At 42.5% G+C, this 15,335-nt stretch overlaps 1 protein-coding gene across 1 annotated transcript in view; it reads left to right on the top strand.

Moving 5' to 3' along the window:
* Positions 1-411: 411 nt before the first annotated feature.
* Positions 412-15,335, top strand: part of vipr2 (vasoactive intestinal peptide receptor 2) — a 158,138-nt gene continuing 143,214 nt past the window's right edge. The window contains exons 1-3 of the mRNA XM_041183927.1: positions 412-457; positions 1,622-1,729; positions 7,213-7,310. Of these exons, the coding sequence (XP_041039861.1) occupies positions 412-457; positions 1,622-1,729; positions 7,213-7,310 (252 nt within the window). The remainder of the gene's footprint in view (positions 458-1,621; positions 1,730-7,212; positions 7,311-15,335) is intronic.

Raw genomic sequence — 15,335 nt, 5'->3', positions numbered from 1 at the left:
AACAATATACATAGGTACTGTAAAGGTCCAAGCTAGAAGCTGCCTCCATGCTTATTTCTCCACACGGCTCTTGGCCAAAATAATACTGAACCCTCGGTGCAGGTCATGTGTTCTCTTACATCACTGTGTGGGCGGTACTGTACTCAGTCACATGTTAACCCTTTATGTGCCAGACCCTTATATTACATTGCCCACCGGTTGGAGAACATCTAGGGAACAACTGTCAGTTCCGTGTAGGAGGCCGGACAGAATTAAGTGCCTTTCAGGCACTTAACTGGCCACCAATGGGCCTTCCCTGAAAATGAGGGCCACAGCAGCGGAAGTACCACCCACTGAGAGCTGTCAGCCAATCAGCAGCTGGCAGCTCCTCATTGCCATCAGTGTCAATGGGAACAGTGGCTGTTGCTGGTAATGGACTTGCCAGAGGCCCTGGATCGCCAAGGAGCCCACGCCACAGGTGAGTGGAAGTGGGTTGGGTTCACGGGGTGGGGGTCTTTGGAGAAGGACTGAGGCAAGACCAGAGGCAAGGGCTGGGGGGCTGGGGATGGTCTTCAGTGGCCACCCTCAAGCCTGATGCTAGGTCCCGCGATTGGGCACAGTGTTCCTGATAGTGAGGGAATGCCCTGGGAGACTAATGGCAAACATGACAGGGTTTGCTGGGCACCCTTCTGAGGTCAGGAGAAAGCCATGCAGCCTCTATTTAATCCCCAAGCCACCACTAAATTGTGGTGGGCTCAGGGATAATGGGTGTCAATTGGCTCATTTATGAGCCTAATAGACATCCTGCTGGCAGCGGCCCAGAATCCCACCCACCCCTCAACTTAATCAAGAAAGGTTTTGCTGAAGGCTTTGCCAGGAGACTGACACGGGGCCTCTCCCACAATGAAATGGGTCTGGCTGCCATGCTTCCCACTATGCCGGGCTGCATAAAGTTCAACCCTTATAGAGCAACAGGCTCCCAGATCGATGCCCAACTTGTGTTGAGTGAGCTGACATTGTATGATGCTTAATAATGCCAATGGCGCAGGTTCAGTCCCAGTCCAGGCTGAGATAGTTCTTTGGGCCTGTCTATTCTACTTGCTCCATTGTGATATCATGGCATAGGGATGTGTGCAGAGCCATGATTATCCTCAGACGCCGTGGATGCCACATGAAGAGAGAGACAGCTGATGTCAGTTGGGGTTGAATTGGAGATGATGTAATAGACCTCAGCACCTCTGATTGAAGGATAGGAAGAAAAGTCAACATTGCTGCTGATTGGTGCAAAGATTGACTGATGACAGAATACTGGTGAGGTTTATACCAGTCAAAACGCCTCTCTGCTCACAAATAGCTATTCTTTATACGTCCCAAAGGTCACATATGAAGGATGGCTGCTCTTGAGAGAAATAAGAGGGAAACCATGTGTGGAACCAATGTGAGGAAACCCTAGAGTGGCATAAAGTGGCATAAAGTGAAACAACAAGTTCTGTGCATTAAAAAAAAATTACTGTTCCAATAAAGCCCCTAGCCTCAGTGTTTTTCCACCTTTGTTAATAATGATAAATGATCACAAAGGATTGAATTGCTTGAAGTAAAAATATGAAGCTGAAGGTCTGTTTGTTTTTCTTCTTGGTTCCAGGATGTGCTGGGATTTGGGATAATCTTACCTGCTGGATGCCAGCCAAGGTTGGAGAAACAGTCAGCATACCATGTCCAATAATATTCCACCACCTCACCGATAAACCAGGTCTTTATTCTCTTTGGATTGTTTGATGAATGAAGTGGAGTTCTAAGGGATCAGATCCTTAACAATCTGTTTGTTGGGGTGGGGGTCTGAGGGGGTGGGCAGGAATCTCTCTCTGGCTGTTACATGGCATGTCTTTGTAAATGTGTTCATGCACATTTGTTCCAAATAGTGACACAAAAAAAACCCTTCATGAAGGCATTTAAGGTGCCACGACGCATCAACTAAAGCTACCCCTCCCCACAACCTCCCTATCACAAAAACTGTTTTTAATGAGTTGTTTGAAACAAGCCTGTTTCCGTTGTTGTAGTTCTGTATAACATGTGATGGGCAAGCTTTCAAATTCAGATGTTGCAAATAGATCTTTTCAACCTAGCCAGAGATGGCCTGTAAATATGATTGTTTTATTAGAATAATTTTACTTCTCAGAGAACAGAAAATGCTTTTATTAAAATCACAATATCCTGACTTTCATTGGTTAAGAAATTATCAGCCTACTGGCCCAGTAACCCTAATTAGAGAAATGAATTGATAATTATGGATTGTTTAGCTATAATGTGCAAAGAATGGCCCATCATTGTGTAACAAAGCTTGCTATACATTCCTATAGCAATGTCATTCTCGCTGAGCAGTGTGGCTGAGATTTCGCTTTCACTGACATGGAACCAATTTTGCCTCAACCTGTAGGGGAAGTGGAAGCGGGAATTAAGATCATGCCTGAAGAAGCAATGTGCAAAGTTGATATTGGAGCAGTCAGAATATGACTAAGGAGCAAGGAAAGAGGCTGAAGCAAAGATATAAGCCAGCGGTGTAGGTGAATAATGCCTAGAGACAGTTAAAACTAAAAGTGCAAGTAATAATGTGAATACGCATTCAACACAGAAGACTAGTATATTCTCAGTCCAAAGAGGAAGGAGACATTGCTGGATCTGGTCCTGGGGAATGTGGTGGGCCAAGTGTCTGTGGGGGAACACTTGGACAAGAGTAATCATCACTTCATAAGGTTTAGAAAAAATGGAGAAAAGTGAGGAACAATTTGGAGGGGGGAACATAATTCCAGCAAGTTGGCCTTTTAATGAGTATTCGTGAGATGCAAATGTGATACCTGACATAGCTCAGCAGGAAACGCCATCAAAGTCAGGAGAAAAAAATGCAAACTAATTTCACGCCAGCGGGAAACTGACTTTTTCCAGCAATGCCTCCTTCCTAGTTGGACTGAGAGCATACTAGTCCCCTGTCAAATTTAGTGCCCCCGCCCGTCACGATCCTGTCATTGGTGGGAATGGAAAATTCCGCCCTTTGTATCAGTGTTTACTAAGGAAGAGGATGCTGACAAAATATCAGAAGAATTGGAGATGATAGAGCTAATGGATAAGGTGAAAATTGATAGGCAGGGTAGGCAACTTATGCTTAGAGTGGATTAGTCACCTGGTCTGGATGGCTGGCATCCCTAGTTGCTAAAGGAAATGAGAATGGAGATAGTGGATACGCTTGTCATTATCTTCCAATCTTCCCTAGACATGGGTGGAATGCCAGAGGACTGGGGAATTGCAAATGTTACATCCTTGTTCAGAAAAGAATGTAAAGCTAAACACAGTAACCCAGTCAGTTTACCCTCAGTGGTAGGGAAGCTTCTAGAAATGATAATTTGGGCAAAATTAGGAAAATTTTGGAAAGCCAACATGGATTTGTTAACTGCAAATCGTGTTTAACTAACTGGCTTCAGCTTTTTAATACAGGAACAGGGAAGGTTGATGAGGGTAATACCATTGATATGGTGTACATAGACTTCCAAAAGACATGTGATAAAGTGCCACAAAGCAGACTTGTGTGCAAAGTTATAGCTCATGGAATAAAAGGGACAGTAGCAACATGGATCCAAAATTGGCTGAGTGACAGGAAACAGAGAATGGTGGTTAATTGATATTTTTCGGACTGGAGGAAGGTTTGTAGTGGAGTTCCCCAGGGATCAGTGTTAGGAGCCCTACTCTTCCTGATATATATTAATGACCTAGACCTTGATGTATAGGGAGCAATTTCAAAATTTTCAGATGGTACAAAACTTGGAAGTATTGTGAACTGTGAGGAGGATAGTGTGGAACTTCAAAAGGACATAGATTGGTGGAATGGGCAGACAAGTGGCAGATGAAATTTAATGCAGAGAAATGTGAAATGATTCATTTTGGTAGGAAGAATATGGAGATAGTATAAAATAAAGGGTACAATTCCAAAGAGGGTGCTGGAGCAATGGGACCTAGGTGTAAAGGTGAATAAATCAGGATAGGTGGCAGGGCAGGTTGAGAGAGTGGTTAATAAAACAAACAGCATCCTTGGCTTTATCAATAGGGGCATAGTGTAGAAAAGCAAGGAAGTTAAAATTGCACAAAACACAGGCCACGGCGAGCCCAGCGAACTCATCTGCTGTCAGGGACTGTCTGACTAATCCTGATGAGATGGGGAGGGGGCACTTGTGGAGGGCAGGATGGGCTCCATGTTGGCTGCTTCGGGCCCAGGTGCAGTCCCAGCACCGGCCACCGCTTCCAGTAGCACTGTTGAGACTGAAGAGCTGCCAGCAGCTCTTGGAGACGGGAATCTCTACCCTTAACGGCCTGGGAGCCCCAAGGGCAGGTAGTTAGCTGCCTGATTACCATTAAGGTCCAACGGCCACCTCGGAGATGCCCAAGACTTTCAGGCTGGTTGACCACCACAGCCATTAAATTCAGCCCAGGCATTCGGCGCTGGTTCTTAAAAAATGCAAATCAGGATCCTTCATATGGCCTGCACTGTGCACACTCTGCCCATTTTAACCAGTGATCTTTAAGGGAATGCAGCACAAGAAAAGGCTCAGCAATTTTGGTGGAAGGATTTTTATTGTGTCAAGAGGAGCAGAATTGTGTCTCACGACAGCACAGAAATACTACAGTTCATAACTGAGCCCCCGCCCAGGTTTCTGTCCTGGGCGTTTGACATTCACTTTTGACTTTTGACTTTCCCATTACCAGCAAACTGAAAGCTGTTGTTTTTTATTCATTCATGGGATGTGGGCGTTGCTGGCTGGGCCAGCATTTATTGCCCATCCCTAACTGCCCTTCTTCAGAGGGCATTTAAGAGTCAACCACATTGCTTTGGGTCTGGAGTCACATGTAGGCCAGACCAGGTAAGTACAGCAGATTTCCTTCCCAAAAGGACATTAGTGAACCAGATGGGTTTTTACAGCAATTGACAATGGTTTCATGGTCATCAATAGACTTCTAATTCCAAATTTTTTTTAAATTGAATTTGAATTCCACCATCTGCCATGGCGGGATTCAAATCCAGGTCCCCAGAGTATTACCCTAGGTCTATTGGCCTGCGACAATACCACTATGCCATCAACTCCCACCCTCTATTTGAGGTCCATGGCATCCAAAGGAGGCCAGAACCTGAAAATAGTTTGGGTCTTCAGATCTCAGCTTTAACACCAACCTCACGACCATTTCATGTGCAAATTGAGAATCACCTCCATAATTCCTAGAACCTTCATTATTTTCATGCCCTATATCCCTCAGGGTCCTTGGAAATACCCCAAAATGCCCCAGAGTTTTGCCCCCCTTAAGTTAGCCTACTTATTTTGCTTATCTCAGTTCAGGATTTATCCCCTTTACAATCCCAGGAACAAAAGTGAATGTAAATCTACTCTGCAGCCTTGTGGAGTTGTTTCACATATGCTGGAGTGCTAGGATAAGAGATCTGCTATTTTTACTCAGACACTTCCCATAATGCTGGGTGATTTCCTATTTTTGCAGTAGACTATGGTGCTTACTCTTCACTTGGTTTATGGATCACTTCCAAACACTGCTTTAAGAATAAATATTTATTAGAATAATTGGAAATTTTACATGCACAGGTCATCAAATACAGAACAACTTTATCAGGATGTCTCAGAATTCAAAGCTTGAGTTAAAATCTCTGACAGTTGCCACTTGCCAACTTTTTTTTATAACCCATGAACAATTTTTAAAAAAAAATACATCAAATCAAAATAACATACTAAATGGCAAGTGAGAGGCTAACTAAAACTAATACCACATTTTATTCATGGGAATTTACTTAACCACTCAGGGTATCTTACAGACAAGGGAAAATAGGACTGCTAAACACTTTGACAATTAATCAGCTTATCAGACATGCAGTAGCCTAATGAGGTCATCGAGATCAGACCTGTTGTTACAAATGTTGGAACAAGTCTTAGCCATTAAGAACTATCTCTGCAATCACTTTGTCTATTCATTTATCTAAGCAAAGCATTTCCTGCAGTATTAGGGTTCATGCACCAAATCGTTGCTCCTAGCTCAAATATTTTCTTCACAAAATCACATACCGAGAGGCACTGCACAACAGTCACTTTGAATGCACCATCCATTTTAATATCTCTTGATCTGTGTAAAGGTCTTATTCTTAAGATACAATAGAACATACTCAATTTCCTTTGAGCTACACCCACCAGAGCAACCATTCAGGTTCTGAATTTTGAATAGAAGTTGGATGTTAAGTCCATCAAGAATAGTTTTGATCACTGCCTGTCCGCTACCCACGACAATCTCAGACAAATTAATCATTATTGGAATAGCTGGGAAGATTCATAACATTTTCAACACTAAATGAGTGTATGTTGCAGTTGGGGTTATGTATACATACTGGGATCATTTCACACTAGTCTGCTTGCACAGTTTTACTGCTGAAATATCTTTTGTTTTAGATTACATTGTCACTAGAATTGTGCAGGGTAAAGGTCATGGTCTGGGTCCTCAGTTTAAAACCAGGTCCAGATTGACGGGACAATAATCTTTTCTTGTAATGATTCTGTCTGAAATGAGCTTGGACCATATTAAACCAAATGCCATAACACAGAAATAATCATGGTTCAATAATAATTGGCAAACTAATTCAGGGCTGTTTCAGGAGACGGAAACATAAAGTGACATTTATTCAGTCGGGGTGTTTACTTCTATAGTTGGGCAAGGCCTTTGTGAAAAAGTACAGGTATTTGCAAACTCTTTTTAGAGAGAGATAAGCTATGCATCATTTAATTTTAATGGAGGCACATACAAACAGCTTAATGTAGCTGAATGCAATTCACATAAGCAAATGTTAGGAGATATACAGAAGGGAATTGAATCCTGTGTCTAATTAATTTAAACTTGAGAATAATTGTTGCTGATGCCAAAGGGTAAAGGTTGCAGGGTGAGGTTCCCAGTGTAGAGCTTCACTCATGAAAGCATACTTTTGAGAATAGGGTTTAGGAGTTAGTGAGAGTTTGCAAATACTTTTTCATGAAGATCTTGCTCATTCATGAATTTCTTTAAATGTTTACACAATTTAAAAGAAAATCTGAAGTTAATAAATTCAGCTATATTGACTCTACTTCAAGCAATGATGTTTTTTAAGTCAGTCCATATAGGCAGTCAGTATGATCTGGGGTAAATTCATTAATCTTTCTCCCATAGGGAATGTCAGCAAGAACTGCACAGCTAATGGTTGGACAGACACATTTCCAGAGTATGTTAATGCCTGTGGATTTAATATCAGTGAAAATGCTGAAAGGGTAAGTACATAAATATTCATGTCTTTTTGCCGCCATGATTGGACACCTGCTTTATCCATTGTTGCGGTATCTTTGACAAATGAACCACCGGAGGCTCAGGTACAAGTCACGATCATTTATTCGAGCAATTGCAAGGAGAGAACCAACTCAAAGCAGCTTGAGGTAGCACTCTACCAATTACAAGTATATAGCTTATTTATACATCACTGATCATGTACAAGAACATTGTTCAGATTCCAATCTTGTCAGCATATAGGTTTACATTAAACAGATATCTCTGGTTCCAGGTACATACATCCCCCTTCACCCAGGCAGAACCTTCTCCCCCTATCTAAGCTGGGACCATCTGTCCTTTCCTTATCTGCTGAAGAGCACACTTAATCTATCTTGATTTTTTCTCTGTCTCCAGTCTAGTTCCCAGAGTCTTTCTGGTGATTGCAGGCCCTAAGGGTGTGCAAAGTTCATCTGGTGACCTTTAAGTGGTAATGTTCTTGATGGCACTGTCTGCCTGGAGATTCTGAGTAATTCCCTTTCAATAAATTTTTTACTGTGTTCCCCCTAACAACCCCCCCTTTTGGTCCTTGGCCTAGCCCAAGGTAGCCAATTACAGTGGTACTGTCCATCCCTTTACATACCGACACCGGCCAGGTATCCAGCTTTGGATTGTAAAGGTACTAGGTCAGACCATCTGTATCATCTGGCCCTTCAATTCAGGCCTCTGAATTGCTAAGCCTCTTCTTCACCTGTTCAAATTCCCCCAGCGCCTCCTCTTTTGCGAACTTCGGGTATGATGAATCAAGTATGTTAAATATATAACTAATATCGGCTGAATCACAACCAGGGCATGGGAGATAACCCGAATCCACAGGTATATTTGTACATTTGAGCCCCAATCCCACAGATCCTCCCACCATGTGGAGGAATCTATTTGCTTGATATCCTCTTTTAAGGCTCTAACCTGTTGCTGCAGTGTATAGTAAGTTCGATACATCTGCTGAGCCTGTCTCCATATCGCGGTTAGGTGCTCTGGTAATAAGGGAATTTCATAGGAGAACTGGTTCAAATACTGTGTCAGGTTATCCTTAAGGCTTTCCATGACCTGAATAGCAGCCGCTCCTCTCTTGTATGTTTCGACCAGTTCCACCTTCCCCACCCTTGCTGGCACCTGCGGATATAGGCACACTGAATGATTGTGGATGGGGCACATCCGGCTGCTCCTGTACTGGATCTTTTGCTGCCACGTGGTAATACAATATCTTCCATTCCCCATATATGCAACATGAGTCGGTTCTTTTGCAGCCCATTCAGTTCCATTGTACAATTTGCTGCTGCTTTAAATCCGCTTCTTCCGTCTCATATATTGGATGTGCGCATACTACTGCGGTGGTTTCTATACTACACCCTTCTAATGTGGTGCTAATTATATTCCCTTCTATGTCTACTGTATATGACTGAATGTCATGGTACTAATATAATAATCCCCCCGCATCACCCTAGTAGTTTCTACTCTGCCGGGTGTTGACATAGGTATAACAGGTATCACTAAGACAATAGCCAGAATTTTTCCGTCAGCAAGTCGGGGACGGGTCCCGCTCACCGATGCGAAAATGATGCGGGATGACATCAGGAGGAACCCCCAACGTCATCCCAGCCCATTTAAATATTCAGGAAGGTGGGCGGACAGCGAAATCAGCTGTCCACCCGCCGACCTGTCAATGGTCAATTGAGGCCATTGACAGGGTAGTTATAACAATTAAAGGCCCTGTCCGTCCAACCTTAAGGTTGCTGGGCAGGCCTGGACACCCAGCCGGCTCCTGATAAAAGATGAAACCTCATCCACTGGCGGGATGAGGTTTCATGTCAGTTTTTAAAAAGTATGATAAAGTTTCACTCATTTTTATTAACATGTCCCATCTCATGTGATAGTGTCACATGGGGTGGGGACATGTTAATAATTTTTTTATTGTTCTATTTTTCAAGTTTTTCAAACTGTCAGCGCTCTCCCTGAGACAGCCCTTGAGTGCCACTTTGACAGTTGGGGTAGCCCTCCCCCCATACAGGAAGTGCATAGCGCTTCCCATCGGGCAGCCTGTTGGGCAGGGCTTAATTGGCCCGCCCACTCAAAATGGCAGCGTGCCCTGTTTTGGCGGCGGAGTTCGGCTGCCCGCCCACCAAGGGCAAAATTCTGCCCAATGCCTATTAGCATATTATTATTCACTATACATTCAACATTCATTATATATACACATGTTAAACCTGTGAGCTGGCAACCAGTCAAGTCATGATCCTTATGTCGTGAAAGATTAATTAAATGTTCATTAGATACCCATAAAGGAATTATCCCATCATTAATCTCTCTTAAATCCTCTTGGGCTTGTTCCAGTGCCCAGGATCCATAGGTACTGCGAATATCATTTCTGCTTGCTTCATCTGAAATATTTTTCATGATGTTCGAGCATGGTAGCCAGGTTTTGAATTAATTGTGTCATGTTCTGGTCTGTGTTTAAGATGATTGGGACCCGAAAGGTCCCTTCCTGAATTTTCCATAAATTAAAAAAAATGAATTGATCTAAGTTACAAGAGCTGTTTGTGCTGAAGAGAGAGAGAGAGAGAGAGGGAAAGAAAGGGGGTATCCCTAGGGGAGTTAATGAGCTGTCACAGGCAGGAGCAGGGGAAATGTGAGCTTCAGTCAGTTTGATTGTCCCTATAGGTGGAGCCTCCAAGATCCCTTTATTCCACCCACTGCTACTTGAAGTTTTGTTTAGAGTATGAGAGTTTTAAGTCGTTAAGTTCAATGTTATAGAAACATAATTACATACCTATATATGTATATATATATATAAATGTATGTGTGTGTGTTTGTGTGCAAGGAAGCATTTGTATGTGAGCTTTAATGTGTTTTCTTCCCTAAATTGTCATTTGTGAGTGTAGTTCAGCACTTTAGAGCTGAAAGCCCCATGTTAGGTTAAAGGAAAAGTATACTCAAAAATTCCAAAGTATTGAGTATAAGGTTTGAGTTGAGATTTCTGGCAAAATCACAATTTGAAGATATTGTAAAGATAAAACAGGGTTTGCCTTTGTTTGAGATGAACCACCTGAAATTCAAAAGGATTCTAGGAAAACCAAAAGACATAAATACATGGTCTAGGTGGTTCCAATGGATAAAAGGGGTCTCTTTTGAAGAGATGAATTAAGTATGAAAGGAAATCTGCATCCCAACAGCACTGTTGTTTGAATATGGGACAATCTTGAGATGCAAAAAGTGCAGTGTAATTTAGAAGGTTACTTTTGAATAAATAGGATGCCACCCAAGATAAAGAATGTGTCAATAAACATATGGGACTTTTAATCTGGATACAAATCATACACATGAGAAAGGGGTAGTTTTAATTTTGGTAGTGTAAATTACAGTTCTTACAAAGTTTAAAAATTGCAGTTTGGTTCCCAATTAAGTTCTCAAAAGGGAATTTTTATTTCAAAAGGTTTGACAAGAACTGACACTAATTCAAATGCTGCAAGCTTTTGTATTTGTAAGTCTGTTTCCAAAATATAAAGTTAAGCTCAAGACCTTGACAAAGTTTGGCAGAAATCCAATTTTTGGCTGAGTTAATGAATCTGGGATAATTCTAAAAATGAGCCAGACACAATTTAGTGGGTTACATTTGAGACAATAAAATGTTGTTTGAGAAGATAAGGAAACAAAACATGCCAATGCCTGATTTCTACTTTAAACTGTTATGAGGATATTATTGGACCATAAAGTCTCTCCAGACAACCTGAACAAGATGAGATGGTAGCTGTTGCATCTGTAAAATGGTGTGAGAAAAGTAGGAGAAAGAGGACACAATATACAAACTGTTTTAAGGGAATTGAATTTGGTAATCTGGCCATCAACTGAGACATTGGAACCACACAGGGTAGGAAATGTAGGAAGGATGCAAGACTATGTGAAGGAAATTAGTAAGCAATTGCATGAGTTAAGGAAGGAATTCAAAGACCAACAAGTGATTAAGGATATGGAAATAGGCAAGTCCAAGGAGCAAACAATGGACCCCTCAAGTGATGGTCAATGTGAGCCTGAAGCAAACAGGGTTTGCCCCCAGGTGGCATGAACCATATGAGATAATCATGACCAGCGATACATTTGCATGCGTAGACTTTAGAGGAAAGGGGCGCTGGAAGCACTGGTCACAACTGAAGCATTTTATTAATTGATCCTATCCACAAAACTAATCTCAACAACTATACTCATTGGAGTTTAGAAGCATGAGAGGCGATCTTAATGAAACGTATGATACTGAGGAGATTTGACAGGGTGGATGCTGGGAGGATGCTTCCCCTTGAGGGGAAATCTAGAACTGGGGGCACAATTTATAAATAAGGGGCCTCCCATCTAAGATGAAGGTGAGGAGGAATTTCTTCTCTCAGAGGGTCATTAGTCTTTGTAATTCTTTATCACGGGAAGCAGTTGAGACTGGATCATTGAATATATTCAAGGCTGAGTTAAACAGATTTTTGATCTACAAGGGAGTCAAAGGTTTTGGGATATAGACAGGAATGTGGAGATTTTTTATTCATTTACAGTATGTGGCATTGCTGGCTAGGCCAGCATTTATTGCACATCCCTAATCATCCTTGAGAAGATGTTGGTGAGCTGCATTCTTGAACCGCTGCAGTCCATGTGGTGTAGATACACCCACAGTGTTGTTAGGAAGGGAGTTCGAGGATTTTGATCCAGTGACACTGAAGGAACAGCAATTTACATCTGGTGTGGCTTGGAGGGGAATTTCTAGATGATGGTGCTCCCATGTATCTGCTGCCCTTGTCCTTGTAGGTGGTAACGGTCATGGGTTTGGAAAGTGCTGCCTAAGGAGCCTTGGTGAGTTCCTGCAGTGCACCTTGTAGATGTACACACTGCTGCCATTGTGCTTTGGCGTTTGAGGGAGCGAATGTTTGTGGATAGGGTGCTAATCAAGCTGGCTGTTTTGTCCTGAATGGTGTCGAGCTTCTTGAGTGTTGTTGGAGCTGCACTCAACCAGGCTTTGGGGAGTCAGGAGGTGATTCAACCTTGTAAGGTTGCCAGTTTTAATGAATAAAAGTTGCAATAACACCATTATACACCAGCTTTCAAATGAGGGAAATGTTATACTTTCTGAGCAAAACCTACTTAAATTTTAGGAGCATGGACAGAATTTAGGGACCACTGCATTAACAATAATGAATAACTTAATGCACAGTTAGAGCTAGCAATAAAACATGGAGCAAATTAACCCACTGGATTTATTCTACTGCATGGATTAAGTCCGTTCGTAGAGGAAAAGCCATGAACCTGGACAGTTTGTTGAAAAGCCTTTTATTGTAAAGTGATGAGGAAAACAGACGTGATTCCTGATCATTGTAATGGGCCTACAAATGGGAGCCTGTCTCTTTCAGTTACTGCAAAGTCTTGACAACTGCACAGAAAAAAACCTGCAGGCAATCCATGTCATTCCAGTTAAAATTAGCAGCTACTAAGTATGGAGATGAAGTCAATGCAGTTTAAGAGAAAATTAAGGCATGCTTGGTATAATAAAATGTGTTAATGGGACCTTATTATAAACAACATTGACAAGTAAAAATGACAGAATGTAAGAGAGAACAGAAACAATCCAGCTGAAAATGATGCAAAGTAATGCCATGGGAGTTACTTTCACTGCAGCAATTGTTCATCTGCCATACAATTTACTGGAAAACCATTGTACTGGATTATCAATCCTGATTCTAAAATTGAATGGTCATCCAGAATTACGTTGCATGTAATTTCCAGTCAACGGGAAGATTGCCATAGAATCATAGAAAAATTACAGCACAGAAGGAGGCCATTCAGCCCATCTTGTCCATGCCAGCCCGAGGACATCCAGGTGCCTTCCTGCACCTGGCCCTTAGCCCTGCAGCTTACAGCACTTTAGGTACAGATCCAGGTACTATTTAAAAGAGTTTAAAGTTTCTGCCTCTACCACCAACTTGGGCAGTGAATTCCAAACACCCACTACCCTCTGCGTAAAAAAAATCTTCCTCATGTCCCACCTACACCTTCTGCCACTTATCTTGAATCTATGTCCCCTGGTTCTAGAATTCTCCATCAAGGGAAACAATTTTATCCTGTCCACTCTATCTATTCCCCTCATAATTTTGTACCTCAATCAAGTCACCTCTCAGCCTTCTTTGTTCTAAGGAAAATAACCCCAACCTATCCAATCTTTCCTCGTAGCTACACTTTTCTAACCCTGGCAACATTCTTGTAAACCTCCTCTGCACTCTCTCCAGAGCTTATTACGTCCTTCCTGTAATGTGGTGACCAGAACTGCACATCATACTCCAGTTGTGGCCTCACCAGTGTTTTATACAATTCCAACATTGTATCCTTACTTTTATATTCTATACCTCTGCCAATAAAGGAGAGCATTCCATATGCCTTCTTTACAACCTTGTCTACTTGATCTGCTGCCTTCAGGGACCTGTGTACTTGTACGCCAAGATCTCTCACTTCATCTACCCCTCTTAGTTCATTCCAATTTATTGTGTAATCCCTGTAACTGTTTGACCTCCCTAAATGTATGACCTCACACTTCTCTATGTTAAAATCCATCTGCCACTTTACCACCCACTCCACCAACCCATCCATATCGTTTTGGAGATTATGGCTATCCTCTACACTATCCACTACTCGGCCAATCTTTATGTCATCTGCAAATTTCCCAATCGTGCCCCCCACCCCCCACGTTCACGTCCAAATTGTCATTATATAACACAAACAGCATGAGTCCCAACACCGAGCCCTGTGGAAGGCCATTGGAAGTGCTCACCTCAGACAAGCACAGGCTTTATTCAAATATTAATTTGGGGTGGCAACATCACACGTGTCATTCCCCTGTGTTCAGGCTTGCAGATATTGTTGTCTAACTTGGACCAGTATGAAGTGAGCAGTGGTACGTACTGAGAAGGCCTTTTTGTCTGGTGGCACTTGTGGTCATAAACATCATTTTTCTTTTATTTGTTTCTGGGATTTGAGCATCACTGGCAAGGTCAGCATTTATTTTGCCCATTCAAAATTACCTTTGAGCAGGTGGTAGGATGCCACCTTCTTGAACTGCTATAGCCCATCAGTGCAGGTACACCCACAGTGCTGTTAGGGGAGAATTTTCAAGACTTTGATCCAGTGATGTTGAGAGAATGGTGATATATTTCCAAGTCAGGATGGTGTGGGGTTTAGAGGGAAACTTGCAGGTGGTGGTGTTCCCATGTCTCCGCTGCCCTTGTCCTTCTAGATGGTAGAGGTCAATGGTTTGGAAGATGCTGTTGAAGGAGCCTTGGTGAGTTGCTACAGTGCATCATGAGTGTGGTGCACTGGTACACACTGTTGCCATTGTGCATCGGTGGTGGAGGGAGTGGATATTTAAGGTGATGGGTGGGCAGGGAGTGCAATCAAATGGGCAGCTTAGTGCTGGAAGGTATCAGTTCCTGGAGTGCTGTTGGAGCTGTATTCAACCAGGTAATGAAGAGTATTCCTTCGCACTCCTGCCTTGTGCATTGTGGGTGGTGTAAAGGCTTTGAGGAGTCAGGAGGTGAGTTACTTATTGCAGAAATCTTAGCCCTTGGCCTGCTCTATGGCTGGTCCAGTTAAGTTTCTGGTCAATGGTAATCCCCACGATCTTGATTGTGGAAGATTCAGTGATGCTAATTCCATTGAACATCAAGGGAAGATGGTTAGATTCTCTTTTATTGGAGATAGTCATTGCCTAGTGCTTGTGTGGCGTGAAAGTTATTTGCCAATTATTAGGCCAAGTCTGAATGTTGCCTAAACGTTGCTGCATAGGGACACAGACTGCTTCTGCATGAGAAGTTCTGAATGGTACTGAGCACTTTAATCATCAGCAAACATTTCCACTCTGACCTTACGATGGTGAGAAGGTCATTGATGAAGCAGCTGAAAACGGCTGTACCTAGGTCACTACCCGGAGGAACTCCTTCAGAGATGTCCTAGAA

Source organism: Carcharodon carcharias, chromosome 3 (genome assembly GCF_017639515.1).
Source record: "Carcharodon carcharias isolate sCarCar2 chromosome 3, sCarCar2.pri, whole genome shotgun sequence".
NCBI lineage: Eukaryota > Metazoa > Chordata > Chondrichthyes > Lamniformes > Lamnidae > Carcharodon > Carcharodon carcharias.
Note: the sequence above shows the minus strand (reverse complement) of the source record. Positions and strands in the feature narration are given on the sequence as shown.